The 24,457-nt window shown below is 42.5% G+C and overlaps 5 protein-coding genes and 1 long non-coding RNA gene across 13 annotated transcripts; 2 read left to right on the top strand and 4 right to left on the bottom strand.

Annotated features, from left to right (window-relative positions):
* Window positions 1-1,061: 1,061 nt before the first annotated feature.
* Window positions 1,062-3,199, bottom strand: LOC126911870 (uncharacterized). Its single transcript, XM_050700949.1, has one exon. It carries the CDS (start codon window positions 3,118-3,120, stop codon window positions 1,669-1,671), a length of 1,452 nt encoding a protein of 483 aa, XP_050556906.1. The 5' UTR covers window positions 3,121-3,199; the 3' UTR covers window positions 1,062-1,668.
* A 380-nt stretch (window positions 3,200-3,579) lies between these two features.
* On the bottom strand, window positions 3,580-6,805 carry LOC126911785 (mucin-5AC-like). The gene is made up of 2 exons (XM_050700633.1): window positions 3,772-6,805; window positions 3,580-3,673 (listed from the first exon to the last, which is right to left on the bottom strand). The coding sequence occupies exons 1-2, from the start codon at window positions 6,786-6,788 to the stop codon at window positions 3,580-3,582; spliced, it is 3,111 nt and encodes a 1,036-aa protein (XP_050556590.1). The 5' UTR covers window positions 6,789-6,805.
* Window positions 6,806-6,811: 6 nt separating this feature from the next.
* LOC126911883 (uncharacterized) lies at window positions 6,812-8,595 on the top strand. Of its 8 annotated transcripts, none has more exons than XR_007706395.1 (4): window positions 6,812-6,881; window positions 7,566-7,670; window positions 8,181-8,237; window positions 8,535-8,595. It is a non-coding gene; the product is annotated as an uncharacterized LOC126911883 (long non-coding RNA). The 8 variants fall into 8 exon arrangements; XR_007706392.1 differs by lacking the exon at window positions 7,566-7,670 and adding an exon at window positions 7,443-7,547; XR_007706394.1 differs by having other exon boundaries at window positions 6,878-6,947.
* Window positions 8,596-8,602: 7 nt separating this feature from the next.
* On the bottom strand, window positions 8,603-17,698 carry LOC126911784 (uncharacterized). Its single transcript, XM_050700632.1, has 3 exons — window positions 17,522-17,698; window positions 8,648-11,328; window positions 8,603-8,613 (listed from the first exon to the last, which is right to left on the bottom strand). The coding sequence occupies exons 2-3, from the start codon at window positions 11,073-11,075 to the stop codon at window positions 8,603-8,605; spliced, it is 2,439 nt and encodes an 812-aa protein (XP_050556589.1). The 5' UTR covers window positions 11,076-11,328; window positions 17,522-17,698.
* LOC118277265 (uncharacterized) lies at window positions 13,157-14,302 on the top strand. The gene has a single exon (XM_035595987.2). The coding sequence runs from the start codon at window positions 13,157-13,159 to the stop codon at window positions 14,300-14,302; it is 1,146 nt and encodes a 381-aa protein (XP_035451880.2).
* A 2,078-nt stretch (window positions 17,699-19,776) lies between the features above and the next one.
* Window positions 19,777-23,033, bottom strand: LOC118281174 (uncharacterized). The gene is made up of 2 exons (XM_050700995.1): window positions 22,909-23,033; window positions 19,777-20,099 (listed from the first exon to the last, which is right to left on the bottom strand). Exons 1-2 carry the CDS (start codon window positions 22,952-22,954, stop codon window positions 19,807-19,809), a joined length of 339 nt encoding a protein of 112 aa, XP_050556952.1. The 5' UTR covers window positions 22,955-23,033; the 3' UTR covers window positions 19,777-19,806.
* Between the last annotated feature and the right edge of the window lie 1,424 nt (window positions 23,034-24,457).

Raw genomic sequence — 24,457 nt, 5'->3', positions numbered from 1 at the left:
ACATCTAATATTAAGTTCAATATTTGGACATCTTACATAACGAATAACATTTTTTTAGGAGTAAAACATGATCAAAAATTTCATAAAAAAATTAGAATAAGTTGAACAAGAGTTCTGGATGAGCATTGAATACAAATATCCTTATATTTAATTACCCTCCTTAGGCCATCAATTTAGAAGAATAATATCTAATCGCCGTACCGACGAATAAACTTAAAAAAAATCACAGCTTATATTTAGGCATCTTACATTTAAAGTTATTAAAAATCACTGGGTTTTAACCCATTGGCTAGACTGTCAGATACAGTCTCACTCGCGTCCAGAAGTCTCAAGCACGCACAGAAGTCTCACGCACGCACAGAAGTCTCACGCACGCACAGAAGTCTTACGCACGCACAGAAGTCTCACGCACGCACAGAAGTCTCAAGCACACACACACGTCACATTTATTAATTACTTCTTGTAGTGTCTGTATCACGAATTATTTATTATAACTAATTTTGTGCTTCGGCCAGCACTTTAAGCGTTGCTCCTTTCACCTGCAGTCTCTACTTACTGCCAAATTATACATGAGAATTCGTACGTAATGTACAAATTCGCCAAATAAGTACCGATAAGCTCGTGCATCTACAGGTTGAAGTGGCAATCGGCAGGCCACATCGCTCGAAGGATTGACTGGCGGCCGATACGCCAGTGAAATACCGGATCGGAAGTCGTAGCGTAGGCCTCCCGCTAGGTGGACCGATGACATCGTCAGGGTTGAGGGGAGCCATCGGATGTGAGCTGTCTTCTACGCCAATGAAGTAGGTACCGGATCGGAAGACGGGAGATAGGCCTCCCGCTAGGTGGATCGACGACATCGTCAGAGTCGAAGAGCCATTGGATGTGAGCTGTCCTCTACGCCAGTGAAGTAGGTACCGGATCGGAAGACGCGAGATAGGCCTCCCGCTAGGTGGACCGACGACATCGTCAGAGTCGCGGGGAGCCATTGGATGTGAGCTGTCCTCTACGCCAGTGAAGTAGGTACCGGATCGGAAGACGCGAGATAGGCCTCTCGCTAGGTGGACCACCGACATCGTCAAGGTCGAGGGGAGAAATGAATGAGCTGTCCTCCCAGGTGGAGCCTTTCTTCAGCAATGGACGTTCTATCTAGTACTTGTGTAAGCGCCCTTCTTGTGCAGTTATCTTCTTCAAATATTTAGTTATTCAGCTACTTTAAACAACCGTTGGAGTGTAGACCACAACTCGTAATTCAGACTCTTGCTTTTTTGAGGCTATAACAACCTATTAATTAGCAGTTCTTAGCGCCATTAAAGGCTGTCTTCTTTTCTTTATCTGTTTATTTGATCCCAATCTCTCCACAGCATTAAGTGGCTCATGTTTCTGGAGTGTCTTGTTCGCCGTTTATTTTCTGCTGCTGTTTTTTAAGTGGACTTGTCAGTGGCGAAATTCACATTATATGTTAATGTAGTATGAATATCACATCGGATAGGATCGAAACCGTAACCACAAATCAGCTTTTCCCAATGAGTCATCAATTGCTGTTCGTTTTTGAAAGTCCTTCTACGGATCTTGCAGATGTCTGATGGTAAAGCATATCCGTTGTGTCACTTCATAGCCAAATACCATATTTATGAAGTATCTCCCCTTCATATGGTTTGCGTAATGTCAGGAATCTTTTTTATTTTGAGGATCAGGAGGTTTTGGAGGGATACTGTCAGGTGTGGGAGATGGAGGTTTAATAATTAGGTGTTGAGGTATATCGTCGACTGACGAGAAACGTACGGGAGCCAAGACAACTGTTGGTATAAAAGGTTCTGTATTTACTTGATTTACTTGAAGACTACGAGGCCTGGGTCGGATGGCTGGTAGCGGACGAAATAGAACAGGTGCTGGACGGACTCTGGTCATAGATGCAAGTGAAGAGGCGTATGCCGCTTCAAAACCAGTAGAGGGGCGAGTTTGATCAGGGTTTGTATGTCTAGGAGATTCAGAGTGCGGAGGGGACGGCAGGAAAGTATTGAAGAATTGAGAAGCAGTGATATTTAAATGAAGTGGAGATAGATTAGGCATTGTGGAGGATTGTCTTTCAGGAGGAGTAGGGGGTGCATGAGCAGTAGAGGGCAGGGGATTAACATTTAGGGGTTGAGGTGCTCGAATAATGTTTGGATTAGGAATAGGAGGCGAGCAATTAGAATCACTTGTGGATGGTGTTTCAGGAGAAATAGGGCATAGCAGCAGTGATTTTAAAGGAAAGGTCGGTTTAATCTTGGAGAGTGAAATTTTGACAACAATTGGTGGTTGTGTCACAATGTCCTCAGATGTGTTTTGTGGCACTGAAGGTAGAGCAGAAGTTGAGGGTTGATATTGTTCAGGATTAGAAGGAACGTTAATATTGGCATGTTCAGCAACTACAACGCCTGAAGGGGACATTGAAAATTTCGGTGGTTGTATTAGGGTGGTTGGGGATTCTCTGGTGATTGGGGACGAAGTAGTAGAGGATGGAGGAACCGAGGGTGGCGGCATTGGGGGTGAGGAATTGGAGGAAGGAATAGACGATGTAGGAACGGGGGCCGACGGAATGGGAGAAGGATTGGAGGACGGAAGTTTAGGAGGATTAAGGGTTTCAGGAGCAATGTTATCGTCAGACGAAGTAAGACTTTGGGGTTGAACATAATTGTTACTGTCTCCAGATGTAGACGGAGGAATTGGTGCTGAAGTGTTTGGGGGTGAAAGAGTAGAGGATGGAGGAATGGGGGCCGAGGGAATCAGGGATGGAGGCATTGAGGTTGAGGAATCAGGGGGTAAAAGAGTAGAGGATTGAAGAACGGGTGGCGAGGGAATCGAGGCTGGTGGAGGTGAGGGTGAGGAATTGGAGGAAGGAATAGACGATGTAGGAACGGGGGGTGACGGAATGGGAGATGAATGTTTAGGGGACAGAGGTTCAGGAGGATTAAGGATTTCAGGAGCAACGTCATCCTCGGATAAAGTAATTGTTTGGGATTGAACATAATTGTTACTGTCTTCGGATGTAGACGGAGAAATTGGTGCTGAAGTGTTTGGGGGTGAAAGAGTAGAGGATGGAGGAATGGGGGCCGAGGGAATCAGGGATGGAGGCATTGATGTTGAGGAATCAGGGAATGAAGGAGTAGAGGATGGAAGAATAGGTGGCGAGGGAATCTTGGATGGTGGAGGAGAGGGTAAGGAATTGGAGGATGAAGGAATAGACGATGTAGGAACGGGGGGAGACGGAATAGGAGATGAATGATTAGGGGACAGAGGTTCAGAAGGATTAAGGATTTCAGGAGCAACGTCAACGTCGGATAAATTAATTGTTTGTGATTGAACATAATTGTTACTATCTTCGGACGCAATCGGAAAAATTGGTGCTGAAGTATTTGGTGATACAAGAGTAGAGGATGGAGGAACGGGTGGCGAGGGAATCGGGGCTGGTGGAGGTAAGGGTGAGGAATTGGAGCATGGTGGAATAGACGATGTAGGAACGGGGGTGACGGAATGGGAGATGAATGATTAGGGGACAGAGGTTCAGAAGTAATTGTTTGGGATTGAACATAATTGTTACTGTCTTCGGACGCAGTCGGAGAAATTGGTGCTGAAGTATTTGGTGATGCAAGAGTAGAGGATGGAGGAATGGGTGGCGTGGGAATCGGGGCTGGTGGAGGTAAGGGTGAGGAATTGGAGGATGAAGGAATAGAGGATGTAGGTGAGGGATTCGGGGATGAAGGAGCAGATGATAGAGGAACGGGTGACCTGGGATTTGGTGATAGAGGATGATAGATGTGGCCTGGGATTTGGTGAGGAGTTGAGGGTGGGGGATATGGGGGTAAAGGAGCAGATGATAGAAGAACGGGTGGCCTGGGATTTGACGATGAAGGAGTTGAGGGTGGGGGTGGGGGTGGGGGATATGGGGGTAAAGGAGCAGATGATAGAGGAACAGGTGGTAAGGGAATCAGAGATAGAGGTATTGAGGGTGAGGGATTTAGAGATGAAGGAGTAGAGGATGGAGGAACGGGTGGTGCTGGTGAGGGAATTGGAGCTGGAAGAGTTGAGGGTGAGGGTGAGGGATTTGAGGATGAAGAAGTCGAGGAAAGAGGAACGGGAGACAAGGGGATCGAAGATGGCGGAGGTGAGGGTGAGGAATTTGAGGATGAAGAATGAGAAGACAGAGGAACGGGGTGTGAGGCAGTGGGAGATGAAGGAGTGGGTGACGGAGGTTCAGGAGAAGATATATTACCAGAAGCAACGTCATCGTCGGATGAAGTAAGATCTTGGTGTTCGGATTCAGATGAATCGGATCTGCTCCGATGGGGAGACATGTTGTTGGGAGGCAAAGGAGTTGGTGACTGTGATGCGGAACTGAGAGACTCACGTTCAGAATGAGGTAAAGGAGAACTTGGGGACTGGGGTGCAGACGAGTCGCTATCGTCAGATATACTTGAATTAGACTCCCGCCTTTGGGAAGAAACGGTATCGCTTGATGAACTTAATAAACTATCAATTGATATGACATCTCTAGGAGACGGAGAATTTACTGATGGAGCTACATCCCACTCTTCTACTGGTGGGGCTGAAGCTCTACCAGTAGAAGCGGGGGAGGTACGCAGTGAAATACTAGGGAACTCGTAGGGAACTATAACGAGAGGAATAGACGTCTCAGGCTGTGGGGAGTCTGGGGATTGTGGGGTCGAGAAGACTATATATTGTGAACCGTCTTCGTTGTTTTGTATTTGAGGAGTCACCGTTTCAGGGGATCCAGTGGAACTTGATTGAGGAACGGAGATTTGGCAATCAGGTCGGGGAGGCACATTGTCATTGGATCTTACATGTGTATAATCACTTCGCCATTTACGGGGTAGAGGGCCAGGGTGTTTAGGGCGGATAGGAACAATAATTGGGGAATTAGGCACTGGGTTCTCATTCCGCAATTGAGGCGTGGTGTCATCAGGGGTTGTAGTTGGCACACGTAGAGGAATAGTTGGGGCATGTGGCTGTTCCAAAACATTTTCTCCAGCAGTCATTTGTGAACACTGACTATCAAATTCAGATACAATGTCGTCAGTGAGTTCAGAGTGTGTTGGTGAAGGTATGTGAAGGACGGGGTATTGTGGATCAACGGGTAGTGTGTCAGTAGGGGATATAAGAGGAACTGTCGCCAAGAGTTCGGGATTAACGGGGGACTGAGACAAATAGACATTGTCGTCTGGAGGTAATGGCGGATTCACTGTGTTATTAAAAGTTAATAAAGGAGGTGCTGATGTTGGACGTTTAGGAGGGATTGGTGAACTGGAGTTTAGTGTTGGTTGAGGTATTGGGTCATTAAGAGTTTGAGGAGGACTTGATGATGAAGGTAAAGGAGTTTTAGAAGGTTGAGGATGTGAACATGTAGCATTCAAAGGTACTGACGGATTGGAGTTAATTGAGGACATTGTTACAGGTGTTACGGAAAATTGAGACTGTGATGACGTACTTTGGTCAGTAGCTTTAGGTGAACTGGAATTTTGCCTTGGAGAAGGCGCCGTGGGAGTTATAAGAGGAACTGATGGTGAAGGAACAGGGGCGAAGGTACAGGAGTAATCGATAACAGTAGGTGACTGGGAATCTTGCGATTCGGATGTGTCGTTAGCGGCTACGGTAGGAATTGACTCCACGGAGCACTCAAGTTGTGATAAGATTGATGAATTTAAATCTTGTGGAGAAGTCATGCTGTAATTAATAGGTACTGGTGACGGAGAGGTAGGAATGTCGGGCTCTTCTGGAGCATTAAACATAAACGAACTGCTAGGTAAAGGCGAGTGTAGGCTCAGTCTTTTTCTGCAAATGACATAGTCTTCTGTAGTAGGCGAGTCTGACAAGCTACGTACTGGTGATTCGGTATTTCGCCTTTTTCTGGAAATCGTGTGGGTAGGAGGTATGATGAATAATATTTTTGAAACTGGTTCAATGGGCATTTGAGTTTGGAGATGGTCATTATCGTCTTGTAATACATGTGAAACGGTGGGCGGAGATTGATGGGTGTTGGTATTACCAGACAGATTATTTGGCAATGATTGTACAGATGTGGAAGACTGAATATTTAAAGACGTAAGAGGTATTGCTAAATCGCTATGTGCCATTTGCTCTTGATGCATGATGTTAGTGGGAGGATTAATGGGAGATGGAGGCAAAGGATTGGGAGACTGAAGGCTAGAAGATGTATTGTGGGGGGTAGGTGGATCAGTGAGCGTAGGTAAATGTAAAGTAGGGCTTTCTCTTGGAGAAGACATTGGTTGACCAAGTGATTGTACAAGCTGACTACGGCTTTCATTTCGAGAAGACATTAATTGACCAGATGATGTTGGTACAAGCGGACTATGGCTTTCTCTTAGAGAATCCATTAGTTCAACAAGTAATGTTTGATCAACCGGATTACGTCTTCCTAGTTGAGAAGTCTTTAGTTTACTAGCTAATGTTTTTATAAGCGCACTATGACTTTCTGTTTGGGAAGACATTGGTTGACCAACTGATTCTACAAGCGGACTATGACTTTCAATGTGAGAAGACATTAGTTGACCAAGCGACGGGTCTACAAGCGGACTATGGCTTACTGTTTGAGCAGACATTGGTTGACCAAGTGACGGGTCTACAAGCGGACTATGGCTTACTGTTTGAGCAGACATTGGTTGACCAAGTGATTCTACAAGCGGACTATGGCTTACTGTTTGAGAAGACATTGGTTGACCAAGTGACGGGTCTACAAGCGGACTATGGCTTACTGTTTGAGAAGACATTGGTTGACCAAGTGACGGGTCTAACGGGTCTACAAGCGGACTATGGCTTACTGTTTGAGCAGACATTGGTTGACCAAGTGACGGGTCTAACGGGTCTACAAGCGGACTATGGCTTACTGTTTGAGCAGACATTGGTTGACCAAGTGACGGGTCTAACGGGTCTACAAGCGGACTATGGCTTACTGTTTGAGCAGACATTGGTTGACCAAGTGACGGGTCTACAAGCGGACTATGGCTTACTGTTTGAGCAGACATTGGTTGACCAAGTGATTCTACAAGCGGACTATGGCTTACTGTTTGAGAAGACATTGGTTGACCAAGTGACGGGTCTAACGGGTCTACAAGCGGACTATGGCTTACTGTTTGAGCAGACATTGGTTGACCAAGTGACGGGTCTAACGGGTCTACAAGCGGACTATGGCTTACTGTTTGAGCAGACATTGGTTGACCAAGTGACGGGTCTAACGGGTCTACAAGCGGACTATGGCTTACTGTTTGAGAAGACATTGGTTGACCAAGTGACGGGTCTACAAGCGGACTATGGCTTACTGTTTGAGAAGACATTGGTTGACCAATTGATTCTATAAGCGGACTATGGTTTACTGTTTGAGCAGACATTGGTTGACCAAGTGACGGGTCTAACGGGTCTACAAGCGGACTATGGCTTACTGTTTGAGCAGACATTGGTTGACCAAGTGACGGGTCTACAAGCGGACTATGGCTTACTGTTTGAGAAGACATTGGTTGACCAAGTGACGGGTCTAACGGGTCTACAAGCGGACTATGGCTTACTGTTTGAGCAGACATTGGTTGACCAAGTGACGGGTCTACAAGCGGACTATGGCTTACTGTTTGAGAAGACATTGGTTGACCAAGTGACGGGTCTAACGGGTCTACAAGCGGACTATGGCTTACTGTTTGAGCAGACATTGGTTGACCAAGTGACGGGTCTAACGGGTCTACAAGCGGACTATGGCTTACTGTTTGAGCAGACATTGGTTGACCAAGTGACGGGTCTAACGGGTCTACAAGCGGACTATGGCTTACTGTTTGAGCAGACATTGGTTGACCAAGTGACGGGTCTAACGGGTCTACAAGCGGACTATGGCTTACTGTTTGAGCACATGACATTTGTTGACCAAGTGACGCGTCTACAAGCGGACTATGGCTTACTGTTTGAGCAGACATTGGTTGACCAAGATATTCTACAAGCGGACTATGGCTTACTGTTTGAGCAGACATTGGTTGACCAAGTGACGGGTCTAACGGGTCTACAAGCGGACTATGGCTTACTGTTTGAGCAGACATTGGTTGACCAAGTGACGGGTCTAACGGGTCTACAAGCGGACTATGGCTTACTGTTTGAGCACACATTGGTTGACCAAGTGACAGGTCTACAAGCGGACTATGGCTTACTGTTTGAGCAGACATTGGTTGACCAAGTGACGGGTCTAACGGGTCTACAAGCGGACTATGGCTTACTGTTTGAGCAGACATTGGTTGACCAAGTGATTCTACAAGCGGACTATGGCTTACTGTTTGAGAAGACATTGGTTGACCAAGTGACGCGTCTACAAGCGGACTATGGCTTACTGTTTGAGCAGACATTGGTTGACCAAGATATTCTACAAGCGGACTATGGCTTACTGTTTGAGCAGACATTGGTTGACCAAGTGACGGGTCTAACGGGTCTACAAGCGGACTATGGCTTACTGTTTGAGCAGACATTGGTTGACCAAGTGACAGGTCTACAAGCGGACTATGGCTTACTGTTTGAGCAGACATTGGTTGACCAAGTGACGGGTCTAACGGGTCTACAAGCGGACTATGGCTTACTGTTTGAGCACACATTGGTTGACCAAGTGTTTTTATAAGCGCACTATGACTTTCTGTTTGGGAAGACATTGGTTGACCAACTGATTCTACAAGCGGACTATGACTTTCAATGTGAGAAGACATTAGTTGACCAAGCGTTGGTGCAAGCGGACCATGGCTTTCTCTTTGAGAAGACACTACTTTACATTTACGTTGACTAATGGGCACCTGTTGTGACTGCAACTGTGGACTAGGGCTCTGCCTTTCTGGTAGCATAGCGTAGTACGGTGACATAAATGGAATAGATGACTCATACATATTTGGTATAGGGTATTGAGGTTCAGCGGTAATGTAGCGTTCAACAGGTAGAGGTGAGCTTGGGTTCTCCATTTCAGGAGAGTTAGCTTGGTTAGAAATTAGGGAAGGGGAAACAGATGGGTTGGGCTCATGTATTGGAAGAGCTTGTGGAAAATCTATGCAGGATTGAACTTCAGCAGAACCGTTATGGTCAACAGTTGCAGTCGGGTTGTAATTTTCACTCGTAGAAGGAATATAACTAGGACCCGTATAGCGAAGCGCAAATTTTAACATTTGTAAAGTATCAGTTGAGTTGGGATTTTGTGACCGATTTGGTATAGGAGAAATTGAATAAGGAGCTATAGATGGAAGAGAGGACTGAGATGCTGAATCAATATTGTTGTTAATTGAAGATGAGGTAGAGTGAGGTCTTTGAGGGCGAACTATGGGCGGCGAAGTGGTGGCCAATATATGGTCCAATAAAAGAGAAGAGCGCCTTATAGGAAACTTGACATTATTGCTAAACACAAGATTATCAGATGACAAAGGTGCATAATTGGAAACCATATTTGGATTTGAAGAAATTGTGTGAGAAGGAGGAATAGTTGGCGAAGGTATGGGTGAAACGGAGGACTGAGGTTGGGAAAAAAAGTTATAACTATATGTATTATAGTTTGGAAGTCCGATTAAGCTAGGGGATAGTTGGGGAACAGTGTCATGTTGGATGGGGGAGGGCGTTCGGCGTTCATTATTAAGGTAGGGAGTAATAGGTGAATCACGGTTTGGATTTTGAGGTGCGATAGAGTTATTGGGAGGCAAGAGCTTGGGGGACCGAAGACCTACTGGTGTGCGTATGCGAGGAGGCATAGGTGTATCAGATGGTGTTTCGGAAATACGCAGCGGCGGAAGAGTGGAACAGGAGGACCCTGAATGAGTGTGTCTTTGAGAACGCCTGGAGTTGGCTGGAGATGTGACTGTGGACGTGCGGGCGGGGTACTGAGGAGTCAGATTGGAAATCAGGTTATATGGAGGCGTGTCGCTATCCGAGATAGAAAGACCTGCAGGATAATTGTAATATGGTGTGCAATCAGAAGGGGTTGAAACAGTTGTCGAAGGTATATCAAATCTGGGTATTTGGTCGTCATCAATGGGACTTTGTCTTCGACGTATTGAAAGATCAAGAGGTAATGTGGACCTAGGAATAGGAGGTCGTTCAGGGGACGTGTATGGAGCAGTTCTGAACTCTGATGATACTGGACTACTAGATGGAATTGTTTCATTAACCCCATCATCATTTTCTCTCAAATGATTTAAGTTAAAGGTGGGTGGGACTGTAGGAGACGTGCGTTGAGGCGTATCAAACACTGAGAACCATTGAGGATATGCACTGTGTCGTATCGGACGATACATTTCAGGTAATTGGTGCTCCAATCTAGACGGAACGTTGCGACTGTAATGCATTTCGATGGGGGTAGGGGCTCGAGTTTGAACGGGAGTGTAATTGGAGTTAAAGGGGTAATTAGGCTGTTGAGGACTAACGTAATTCGGATGAGCAGGATGCTGTGACCAGTAGTCAACAGAAGATAGTAAAGATGGATTTAAGTTAGCAGTTGGATGTGAAGGGGGATTATTAAGCCAATTTTCTGGATCGATGGGTTGATTGCGGACGGGAGGAGTGGGTGGAACGTGGGGGATGAATAGTGAATCATTGGAATGATTATTTGGTTGAGGTTGTCTTGGGGGGATGGGATTGGGTGGATTGAAGTTAGCAGTTGGATGTGAAGGGGGATTATTAAGCCAATTTTCTGGATCCATGGGTTGATTGCGGACGGGAGGAGTGGGTGAAACGGGGGGGATGAATAGTGAATCATTGGAATGATTATACGGTTGAGGTTGTCTTGGGGGGGCGGGGGGGATGGGGTTGGGTGGATTTAAGTTAGCAGTTGGATGTGAAGGGGGATTATTAAGCCAATTTTCTGGATCGATGGGTTGATTGCGGACGGGAGGGTTGGGTGGAATGGGCGGGATGAATAGTGAATCATTGGAATGATTATATGGTTGATGATGTCTTGGGGGGATGGGATAGGGTGGATTATTAGAATGATTTGGTTGACGGTGTTTTTTCGATGCATAGTGAATTACTGATTGTTCCGGGTTCCTGTTTGTGAGAGCCATTTTTGTTATTAGTTTTTTATTGTTGATTAGTTAACTGTGTGTTCCCATTTTTTTTTCTATTTGTGGTGAGTAATTATTTTAGGTTTTATCCGGTGGTACCATTATATAAATGTTACGGGATTTTAGCGACGTTTCAGTGTGTCCGACATATTTAATTTCATGCTTGTTTTTCTTTTGTTAATTTTATAAAATGTGCGTTTGTGAAGTTTTATCATTTTATTTAGGGCTTCTTATTGCTTAATTGGCGAAGTACCTGGAAGAGAAACTGCCGTGTTAAAGACGTTTATCAGGTAGATATTATTTTCAATGGGTTACAGACCAAAAGACTAGGGTATCGTTCACGCAGACCGGTTTAAAGAGGAGAGCAAATTTTTATCACGTTGAAAACTGAGTTTTACGTGTTTGTATTAAGGTTTATTTTTAAAGTGTCATGCACGCACGCATGGGACCTATCGCGTCAAACGGATTAATTTGTCAGACTGCGACCACTGTTTTGGCAGCGTTCGGATTGTCGTTTTTGTTATTAAAAATGCTTAACGGCGCTTGGTGTGAGATAATAAACGGAGCTGATCGGCTCCGATCGCGGGCTCTTTCTTGCTCGCGCAGCCGATCAGCTCCGAGCGCATCCGATTCCAACCGGTCTATGTAAAATAGTTGGCGATTCCGCTGCGACCGACTTCAAGCGTATACGGCTCTCCGAGCCGGTCTGTGTGAACGGACCCTAAGGTCTACGACGCGTTGTTTGACGGATGCATGCAACCTACAAATGACTATAGGCGGCATACTAATGACGAAATGTTTGCATCTTGCGTTAGGGCATTTCAAATATTACGTAAACAGATTTATTACAATTATTTCCCCCCCTACACCCCTTGTTAGCAAAAGTTAACAATGCTCTTACCCCCTACCCCAAGCTTACGTAAAAAATAAAATAAAAACAAAATTATAATCAAAGTCAAACGTCAAAGACAACATTATTTACTTCAAATAGATCGGGAAGACACTTTTGAATGTTAAAGCAAATATTAAAATATAAAAAAAACAAAATGTCTGTCTGTCTGTCAGTCCTCTAGTTGCTCTATTTGTTCGTTCCAAATTCCTATGGAGAAGAACGAGCAAGAAACTCCATAGGTTACTCTTTTTCAATCAGAATCACAATACAATTCTTGGTTACATTGTTTCGTTGGTTCAATTATGTGAGACCAATGTAACATCAATATTCAGCCAAAGGGTCGATCCCTTTGGCTTAAAATACTAAGCTTAAGCTTGGTCCTAAAAGACTATTGTCCCTAAGGACAGTAAAATAATACAGTCTTGAGCTGACCAGTCTCAGTTGACGGCACCCTATTAATAATAATTTGCCTATTCGGTTGTAAAGCGAGTGCCTAAATAACATACATACATATCGTCACGCCTTTAAACCCCGAAGGGGTAGGCAGAGGTGCACATTATAAGCACGTAATGCAACTGTGTACACCCACTTTCTACAATTATGTTGTAAGTCCCATGTAATAGTGCCTAAACAAATGCGTTTATATTTATTGGCAAGAATCTCCGAAAATGAGTTTCGTTTTTAAATACTGATGACATAATCATCACCCGTACTCCTCTACTCCGATGTCATCCAAAATAAGTAAATAAGTTTGCGCCCGGCAAAGAGAAACATGTATTGCCACCCAACATGGTACTGCAACTATTATTATTTTTTACTCTTTATTTATTTTTGGTGACTTTTACACGAATGTGTATATGTCCCGACATACCTTATACTAATCTATACTAATATTATAAAGCTGGAGAGTTTGTTTGTTTGAATGCGTTAATCTCCGGAACTACTGGTCCGAATTGAATAATTATTTTTGTGTTGGATGGTGCATTTATCAAGGAAGGCTATAGGCTATAAAACATCACGCTATAACCAATAGGAGCCGAGCAGAGCGGGTGAAACCGCGCGGAAGTAGCTATATAATATTCAGTCTCGTACTAGCTGTGATTCGACGCAGTCGTGTTGCTGACGCATTAAATTTAATAACACAATTGTTATAGCGCGGCGCAAGCCGTTGCTCGTCATTTTTATCGCCATGAGTGAACAACTTGTGGCGAATGAACTGCTGGCGTTCCTGCAGCAAAAGCTGGACGTGATGGATGAGGTGTCCGCTGTCCAGATCTGCGCATCGAACTTCAGCGAGCCTGACGTCGCTGCTTCCAAGCAGCTCCTGTTCCGGTTGCTGAACAAGAGCGACCAGATGGTGTCCCGCCGGCGTGACGGGACAAAGAAGAGCATACAAGACATTATCACGCTGCTAAAAGAGACCGATCCGGACGACGTGCCTACGTTTGTGGCGAAGGATCTTAACAAGCTCCCACCCGTCACCTTCGACCACGTCGACGTAACAAGCCTGTTGAAGGACATCGTCTTTCTGAAGGCAAGTCTGGCGGATGTGCAGCGGAAGTTGGATGCATCCCAGGTTGCTGTGGCTGATTTGCGCAGCGAACTCAACGAGTTGCGTAAATCGGCAACGGTAACTGGGTCACCGGCAACGGGTGCATCGAACGTAAACATGCGGCGCGGAGCGTGCCTCGAGGTATCGGGTGCAAGTTTCGCGTCAGCAGTTTTGTCGCCATCGCCGCGGTCACCGCCGAATGCTGAGCCGGCACAGTGCGCGCCTCGTGCGCCCCGCTGCCCCGCTCCCGTCCCTGTGGGTCCTCCCCGCACCGCCGCTCGACCGCTCGACCAGCTGCTTAATTCTGCAGCCTCGACGAAACATCAAGGTGTTCGTCGAGATTATGCCAGCGTCGCCGGTAGCTCAGTTGGTGCTACAAGGAAGCCTATTATCGTCAAGGGTACCGATCAGGCTGATGAGGATGGGTTCGTGACGGTGCAAAGGAAGAAACGCCGTCAGCGAACTAACAAGAATCGCTGTGGCACGGCTCCTGCGGAGTCTAACATCAAAATCCGTGCTGCAAAGCCGAATATCCCGGTGTACATCTCCCGCCTACACTACACCACTAAGGCGGAGGACATTGTGGAGTACGTGCGTCAGAAGCTGAAGTACGCCCCGAGAGTGCAGCTGCTGGAGTCGCGCCATAATGCCAACTTTAAGGCGTTCGTGGTGCGAGTGCCAACGTGTTTCCTGCACCTCGTGTTGGACGAAAACTTCTGGCCACAGGGCGTGGTGTTCCGTCGCTTCCGCGGACAAGTGCCACTCGAGCGCACAGTGACGTAGTGCATAGGAAGTGATACTAACATAGTTTTAAGTTTTATTTACTAATATGTTTCTGTATATGACATATATATGTTAGTTTAAGGTATATATCTATGGGCCATAGTTGCCTGATTGTAAAGGTTTAAATAAAAAAAATAAAAAATAAATATAATCTAACTAAAACGTAAATTGCAACTATGTATAAACTCGCAACTGAAGTATTACATTTAACCCCCCTTACCTCCCCATACTGCCAACGTAAAACTTGAATGACCACTTAAGGTAAGCGTCTATAGGCCCACATAATGCCAGCAATGCGCCCTATGCGGGCTCGTGGACGCTTCCCTTTATTCACACACACACATAACTTCACGCCTTTTATCCCCGAAGGGGTAGGCAGAGGTACACATTACGGCACGTAATGCCGCTATACAATGTACACCCACTTTTCACCATTTTTTGTGTTAAAGTCCCATGTAATAGGGGGTGAGCCTATTGCCATATCCTGGACACAATTCTTTTACTCACTTCCCGATCATCGTCATTAATTTAAGGTGCAATCGTCAAATGACGCATGGTGGACAGTACACTTAAGCTACATTTAAAAACCTTACCTAACTGAACTAAAATTACGTCTCATATCCACCAAACTGACACTAATTTCGCGGAAGAGCGTGCGTGACATGAAAAATAGTCCCAGATAAAAGATTGCAAAATATACAGCTTTTATTCTAGACTAGCTTCTGCCAGCGACTCCGTCCGCGCGGATGTCTGTCTTCGCGTGGATGTTTTATTTCTCGATTTTGAGTAACTCTAACAATGATATCTTATAAATATCTATTGGACCCAAATACGGCTAGACCCATAATAATTAAGGAGATCCCTCTATTGAGCTACTGCTGTTGAGCTCGCGATCTGTAGCATAAAATTGAAAAATTAAGATTTTTTTTCTACGTATTTTTCCAGGATAAAAAGTATCCTATTTTATGCCCAGGATAATAAGGTATAATTATACCAAGTTTCATTAAAATCGAACCGTTTGTTTTCACGTGATGCCTGAACATACAGACAGACAGACAAAAAAAATCACATATTTGGGTTTGGTATCGATCGATCCAGTAACACACCCTTCTATTTATTCTTTCAAATTGACCCTTCTACAGACTTATTATAATAATATGAATGAATGAATGAATGAGAGTGTTATAAACGTAAGAGTAGACAAATATAATCAGAAAGCTCCGAACCACTAAGCTATCGGGAGTTATACGTGTCATTGTGAATCAACCATAAAATGTACATTTGCTATCGTGGAATATTTTTTAAACAATTTTAAGGAGAACATTTCCGTCATACATGATTTCTGTGTAGCTTTAACCATTAAGGCTGCACACGCGACGGAAGCTTAAAAAATGGAGTAAGTTCTCCTGTTTTCCCAACATTTCCCTTCACTGCTCCGCTCCTATTGATCGCAGCGTGATGAAAAGTATACTATAACCTGCCCAGGAGTATAAAGAACAATTGTACCAAGTTTCGTTAAAATCTGTCGAGTGGTTTTTGTTTCTATAAAGAACATACAGACAGACAGACAGACAGACAGACAGACAGACAGACAGACAAAAATTTTTCTAATTGCATTTTTGGCGTCAGTATCGATCACTAATCACCCGCTGATAGTTATTTTGGAAATATATTTCATGTACAGAATTGACCTCTCTACAGATTTATTATAAGTATAGATTAGGTGTCAAAGCAGCACACAGACGGATCACCTCTACTCTTAACACGAGATTGTTTTACATGAAAACGAAACGAGAACACGTTCGGCGCTGTGATTGGTTGTTTCATTCGCGCCGGCCAATCAAAGCCCCAAACGTGTTCTTGTTTCGTACCGAGGCTTTTGATAGTAGGTAATCGATACTGCCGATTGACGCACATGCGCGAAACTGGAGTTGCAGTACCACAGTTTGGGCCTCCGCTAACCTCACTTACACTGTACACAATGCAAGCGTTGTTTCACGGCAGTTGCATGTGGTGCCGTTGTACACAATGCAAGCGTTGTTTCACGGCAGTTGCATGTGGTGCCGTTGTACACAATGCAAGCGTTGTTTCACGGCAGTTGCATGTGGTGCCATGGTATCACTTTTGTCGAGGTAGACCATGTAAGCACCATATTATAAGATACGGGTGTATTTTATATCGGGCTTCAAAATTTTGAATTGGCACCCAATAATTTGTATTGGCGCCCAACATAATTATATTGACATCCAACAAATAGGGATGATGACGGGGTATGAAAATTAAAAATCTAATTAGTCCGTCAGTTAGGTAATGAAAAGATATTAGACACGTATTTCTTTATTTTGTCATATAAGATAACAATACTTAAATAAAACGAATCAGAGTTTAGGAGTGGGAGCTAACTACGTCACTATTGAGTATAAAACGTAATCAAAAGTGTCATCACGCGATATTTCAAATCATCAAATATATCATCGAAAGTATTTGTTTCCGTAAGAAAACAAAATATACGTGTCTAACGTTTTAAAATAATGTACAAGACGGACATTAAAATAAAAAGTAATCATCTACCCTATTGTATTGGCACCCAACATAAAACATTGGCAGCCAACAAATTATATTGGCGCCCAACATGGGACGCCCGGCAATGAGACACGCGTATTGGCGCCCAACATGGTACTGCAACTATGAAATCGCAACCGAAATATTATTACATTTAATTCACTATTCGCCGCACAAAAGCACAAAAAAAAACTATAAATAGCTTGCTTACTAAAACGATTCGCAAAAGACAAAATCTTTTTTTAAACAAATTTCTTAACGCAATGCATAATCTATATTCGCTTATTATAAACAACACATTGGCTCATATACATTTTGAACTTAATATAAATCTGCTTAATTGAGTTTCGGCTGTATCGATTTTTGCTATCTAGTCCAGGGCTGTCGACCTACGCTGCAAGCCCGGGCATTGTCCTTGACAAAGGATTACATATAATTCACAAATACTCAAAAATATTCCAAATCATGAATAATTTAGTTAATTCTATACTCCATACTAGCTGCATTCGTTTTAAAATCACTAAATAAACAAGAAATATGAACACGAAATAAATCAGAACATATTCCCAATCGATCGATGGGAGCCATATTTAAAATCCATTTGCCTTGTTAACTCGCAACAAATTAATAATTTTCAAAAATTCATATATAACTTACCGATAAACTCCGATATTATAACAGGAACACACAAAACGTTTACAAAACATAATTTTAATAGTCTTAGAAGTCGTTTTGAATACTTTGTACTATTTTTTAAAATTATTTTTAATGACGATCGCACCAACTATGCGTAGTGGATGCGATCGTCTGTCTTCGAATGGCTATTCATCTTGCAATTTGTCATCGATCGACCGGTGGATAGCGCCATACGTCAGCCGGTGTGGCTAGTGTCAGTGTTTAAAAAACTCCCGATGCATTTTGGTAGCTTTATCGACGCGGGCCCTTTTGGGCGCCACTAAGATTGAGTTTTTGGTACATTGACTGTCGTACCCAAGAGTTAGTTAATGATTATTTAAACTATTCCTTAGTAACGATTTTGTTTAGAAAACAATAGGGATGATGACGGGGTATGAAAATTAAAAATCTATTTAGTCCGTCAGTTAGGTAATGAAATAAAAGAATCAAAGTTTAGGAGTGGGAGCAAATGGGTAATTTCTACGTACAAAATTCACATTTTCAGATCGATATTTCAAATCGATATATCTTCGAAAGTATTTGTTTCCGGAAGAAAATAAAATAACCGGCCAAGTGCGAGTCGGACTCGCCCATGAAGGGTTCCGTAACAGCAAGTAGATGACATAATATAAAAGTTGTAAAATAACTTGGTTTTACATAGTATTTGTATGAACGACAAAGTTATATTTGCGGTTTTTGAAAATGTTTTATTTCTTAAAAACTAATAATGATATCTCGTTCAAACCAATTCTCGTTGTTAGTTTCCATTGAAATTATTATCAGTTTTCTCTGCATATACGAATCAAAGTTTAGGAGTGGGAGCAAATATGCGTCATTTTTACGTGTTTACGTATCGATTTAATAATAAATCAATTTCAAATACCGCGTGGCGTCACTTCTAGGTAAGTTTTATACGTAGAAATGACGTATTTGCTTTCACTCCTAAACTTTGATTCGTTTTATCTAAGTATTGTTATCTCATACGACAAAATAAAAAAAATATTCGTGTCTAATATTTTTTCATTACCTAACAGACGGACTAAATAGATGTTTAATTTTCATACCCCGTCATCATCCCTATTCGTTTACCGAGCAACCCTGACTACAATATGAAGCCCAATTGGGCTCCGATAATTGCAAGCCACGTTTGACGTTGCACGGTAGCGCGGTCGCTAACCAAAGAGTTTGTATACCGCTCAATGGTAGTTTGTATTTAGTAAAAGGGTTGTCAAATGAATAAATTATATTGATTGGTAGCTGATTGGAAGTTGTATAGGTACAAATGATGACGTGGCAAGCTTTGATTTATGGAATCGACCATTTAATTATTATTGAAACATGGAGATTAGTTTTTTTTCCTTGTAAAGAAGCATTATTTCAGATTGATCAGTCCTAAACTTTAATTTGTTTTATTTTAGTATTGTTATCTTATATGGCAAAATATAAAAAATACGTGTCTTAAAAATATAAAAAAATATGTATTTTTTTAAAATGATATAAGACATGAGGTAATGAAAAAATATAAGACACGTAACTGACGGACTGAATAGATTTTTGGGCCATGTTAGTAGTTAGCGACTATGGAACGCTAATTGCTACTAATCTTACATAATTCTTTCGCTTCACCAACAGTTATCAGTCTTTTCATGTATGCAATTTTTTTTTTTTTTTTTAGGGGGAAAATCATCCTATGACTTCTCCCGCCCTAGGTGAGGCGAGAGGGACCTACCGAAACTTCCGTGTCCGATAAGCACCTGCGTCAGGAAATCTGCTTGCTTAAGGATTGAAAGTTATGGTTTGGAGATGTAGAAACGATGGGTGAAAGCAGATTTTGACCAACTAATAAATTATTTTAAGTGTCGGTTCACCATGCTTCGGCTCGAATGGGCCAGTTTAACCGGAGTGATACTACGGCAGGGCAGAAAATCGACGTGAAACAACGCTTGCGTTGTGTTTCGATGTTTGCGTAAGGTTATCGGAGGCCCAATTACCCCCCGTCGCAATCTTCCCAATATCAAATTCTCAAACAACCTTTAAATTCCTAACCCCCAAAAGGCCGGCAAAACACTTGTAACGCCTTTATTGTTTCGGGTGTCCACGGGCGGCGGCGATTGCTTACCATCAGTCGATCCGTCTGCTCGTATACCGGCTTATACTATAAATGGTTGGACACGTAGAAAGGATGGATGAAAGCAGATTTTAACGAACATAGTTAATAAATAAAATAAAAAGGCCAATAAAGAATCACATCCTTTATTACTCAATCATCAGTCCTCGACCAACGGATGTCTCAACTCCACACCATCAATCAGACCATACGTCAGCTCATCAACATCCTCATCATCATCAAACCTTCGATGACCAGCCATCAGATCATAATTATTCTCAAAGTTTTCACTCGGCTTTACATGCTTCAGTTTACGTTTTAGTTCTATACGTTTGGCGTCTTTCATAATACTGTTTAGAAATTGGGTTACGTTGAATTTTTCACCAGCGTTGATCGGTTTTATAGTTTCGCCGGTCCGTAGTCTTGTTTTTCTTTGCTGTGTGTGATGAAGGGCTGGTGGGATTGAAACGTTATGTGTTTAGTTTTTAAACCAACATGATCACTATTTCACTAACAATATCATTAGATTGTAATATTCGTGAGACATACGAAAGTGCGTTTACAAACATACAAGTTCATGTGTATGTGAACTTGTATGTTTGTAAACGCACCCACGACACAGGAGAAAATCCTAATGTGGGGCAAGGTTTAAAAAAAAAATTGAAAATAGAATACTAAATTAATTATTATGATCGGCTTACTCACGTAAATGTTTGACGAGGAACTCGACTAGTTTCAAGCCATGCTAGAGGCTCATATTCATAAGCAGCATCCGCGACACACGACGCGGCGATTGTCGCGCTGCCTCTTGCATGACTTGAAACTAGTCGAGTTCCTCGTCAAACATTTACGTGAGTAAGCCGATCATAATAATTAATATCATTAGAACTTAAAACGGGATATTTACCATGTTAATTAATTCAGTTCATCCGTGATCATGGCGCTTGCAACAGTGCCGAAATATTGGAAACTCATAAACATAAATAAACATGGTAAATATCCCGTTGCAAGTTCTAATTTAATTTAATGTTTGTATCACAAAATCTGGCTGTATGGTTGGTGCGGTGACAGGACTACCGGTTACCGCGCAACATAGCTAAGTAGCTCATGCAGGAAGCAACTCTTTGTGTAGTCTAGAAATAGGTTACCGGTCTGGATGTCATGTGTATGTGAATTTGTATGTGGGTGGGGGCAATGTTTTTTTAAATTAAATGTATCACACTATTAAGTCTAGTCAAGCCTAATAAATAAAATTGGAGTGTCTGTTTGTAATATTGGAATAACAGCTTTTTACATGCATATGAATATACATGAATATTATTTCGGTGTAACTTTCGTGAGACATACTAAATTAATTATTATGTTATTACTTACTCACGTAATGTTTGACGAGGAACTCGACTAGTTTCCAGCCATGCTAGAGACTCATATTCATAAGCAACCTTCGCGACACACGACGAGGCTATCAGTAGCAGCCCGACAATCGCCTCGGCAAAACAGTTACGTGAGTAAGCCGATAACATAATAATTAATTTAGTATGTCTCACGAAAGTTACACCGAAATAATATTTACTTTTTTAATTTTTTGTCTGTCTGGACAGACAGAGTGAAATACTCGTTTTAACCGTCAAGTGATAGGTCCTTGAATCGGAGCCCCCTCGTCTGAGAAAGTAAGAGGGGGCTGTCAGATTCTTATTCACTATAAACCATCCCCCTGTCTTGTCTCACGTGAATATGAGGGTATAATACATGGGAATTAAATTCTTCGTTATACAACGTGTAACAAAATACCCATATACATCAAGAAGCGCTGATGAATACAGGTTGAATAGACTCTTTACACGAAGTTTCAGCTTAAAATACGTTTAAAAAATTGGTACCAAATACTTTGTATCGCATGGTTCTTGATTTTAAATCATACAAACATGTCACAATACTACAGGGGTCACTCGCTAATATTACGAAACATTTATTCTGTCAATCTGATCGCCTAGTACCTGTCTACCTAATTTTGAATAACGCGGCGGAGCCATTTGAAAAATTCATAACTTGGTACCATGAAAAAATGAGTTTAAAAAACCCTTACCGTATCGTTTGTTATGTTATCTAGAAGCCGTGTACTTGATATGTATACCCCCTTTTTGTTACACGTTGTATATGATACATTTTAAAATTGTTGGTGCCCGTTTTCGCCACCAGTTTCGTAAATTTGAAGGGAATAAGGGGACGACATTTTGGGATTTTCACCAATCAAAAGTTGACTGCACGGTTGGTGCGGTGGCTGGGCAACTGGCTGCCGCGCAACGGGTAGCGGGTTCGATTTCCGCACGGAGCAACTCTTTGTGTGATCCACAAATTGTTGTTTCGGGTCTGGGTGTCATGTGCATGTGAACTTGTATGTTTGTAAACGCACCCACGACACAGGAGAAAATCCTAATGTGGGGCAACGTTTTTAAAAATAAAATAAAATAAATAAATTCTTCGTGGTATATGATTCATTTTAAATGGTTGGTGCCCGTTTTTCACTAACAGTCTCCTAAATTTGAAGGAACCCCCAAACTAATAAGGAAGGTGACATACATTTTAGGCTTTTCACCAATAAATAAGTGACACCTTTTTTTTAATTGGGAAAATTATTCATCATCAAACGCATCCACAGCAACGTAGCATAGCACATCTCTGGTGGAAAAGCATTCTCACACTTTCATTTACCCAGCTATGGGTGTTCTGTGAGTCTGCGGACGGCAAGCAAGGGTAGCTTGCTGCCCGACAAGAACCAGACCTGTGCGTAAGATACTTCGCGTTCTGCGCGCGCCTCAAACAGCCATCAGACCACCACAGATGGGGCCCAGTAGGGCTGATGCCTGATCGGAAACTGTGGACTACCTAGTGGGTTTACTGGGGCTCCAGCTTGAAAAGCAGGAGTAGGAACGGTGTGGTTTTTAGTCAGTAAGAGTCTGATACTCTCTCTCACATCGCCCAAGGCTGGAGAAGACATTTGATGATTTTCCCCCTTAAATATCAAAAAGCATAGCTACACAGCACATCTCTGGTGGAAATTCACCCTTTTTTTGAGGGGGGGATAATCATCCAATGACTACTCCTGCCTTGGGCGAAGCGAAAGGGAGTGTCAGACTCTTACTGACTAACAGCCCCGTTTCTACTCCTGCTTTTCGAGCCGGAGCCCCGGTAACCCGCTAAGCAGTCCGCAGCTCGGGGAAAATAGCCCTAAGATAAAAAACTATAAAAGAAAAATACTTACTGATTAATAATATTATTAAACAATACAAGACATTGTAGTCTTTCATTTTTCCAACGTGAACGACCAATACCTAACTAATATCAAATAGATATTAAGAAGCAACATTGATTTCTCCAGGTAATCGGATTATACACCTATTAAAAGTGTGAAATTACTGTAAAATTGTCTTTTTTTTCAATTCGTTATTGGAAGATTATTTTGTTTTGTGTCGTTTGGTGAAGGCAGAGTAGCATACATTAGTTACCACCTCTACTCTTGATGTGGGTGTCATATACCCGACTAAGTGACTACATCATTTGCAGAGACATTTCTCAAAATGATCTATTTCAAATAGACCAGGAAGGCTCTTTTGAACGTCAAGTAAATATAATAATATTAATAACGTCAGTCTGTCGGTCAGACCTCTAGTTGCACTATTTGCTCGTTCCAAAGTATAGATTCCTATGGAGAAGAACGAGCAAGAAACTCCATAGGTCACTCTTTTTCAATCAGGTTCACAATATAATTCTTAGTATCGGCAACGTCACGCCTTTTATCTTCGAAGGAGTAGGCAGAGGTGCACATTACGACACGTAAGGCCGCTACACAATGTACACCCACTTTTCACCATTTATGTTATAAGTCCCATGTAATAGGGGGTGAACTTATTGCCATATACCGGGTACAATTCCAGACTCCGTGCTACCCACTGAGACATTTTCGAAAATCCGAAAAAAGTCCAGTAATGCTTTGTCCGACCCGGGAATCGAACCTGAGACCCATTATCCGGCAGTCAAACTTGCGTCCACTCGACCAACGAGGCAGTCACTTTTTTTATTTACGAAATGGCGTTTAGAAATTATCTAACTCCAAAGCCAACGGTCAATGTCTGTCTAATATAATATCTTTTAAAGTCAAAATCTTTTACTCAACACGAGAATCAAACACAGAACCACGCATTATACAACCCCAACAAAGCATGCAAACACGAATTTTATTGAAACAACTTTCCACGAACAAGTGAAGAAAGGCAAACAATTAAAACAAAGGAATTTGAACCTTATATCTAACGAAATAAGTGCTTTAGTAATGGCTAATCCAGGTAAAACAAAAAACAAACTTAGGAAACAGTTCAATTATGCGATTATCAACCTTATTGCTAAAGGAATAAGAGTTAAAGTGGTTGCTAATCCAGGTGATTCTAATATAGGTTAAATTCCCAAGCCCTTTTCTTGAGAAAGTAACCTGTGATTGGCCAATTTAGGTGTTGCGCGCGCATTCGTCTAACGTGATTGGCGGATTTCTAGTCCTACACTCTTTACATTGACGACTTTGTTCAGAGAAATAGTTTTGTTGTTAGGACTTATGCGGCAATGTATGTTGTGTTAAGAGGGAATCTCGTTTTTCTATCTTTTAAGGTTTTTTACTACTTTCGTTGCATGGGTCTCGCTATTTAGTTGTAGTTCGCAATCCATTGCAATAAGATACGGAGATCAAACTCAAAATGTGACTCCGAAAAAAAATATGTGTTTAAAAAACTTAATTAATTCACAAAACTAAATCTAAAATG

Source organism: Spodoptera frugiperda, chromosome 19 (assembly GCF_023101765.2).
Source record: "Spodoptera frugiperda isolate SF20-4 chromosome 19, AGI-APGP_CSIRO_Sfru_2.0, whole genome shotgun sequence".
Classification (NCBI taxonomy): Eukaryota; Metazoa; Arthropoda; class Insecta; order Lepidoptera; family Noctuidae; genus Spodoptera; species Spodoptera frugiperda.
The sequence above is the reverse complement of the archived record's forward strand: the minus strand, read 5'-3'. Positions and strand labels throughout refer to the sequence as shown.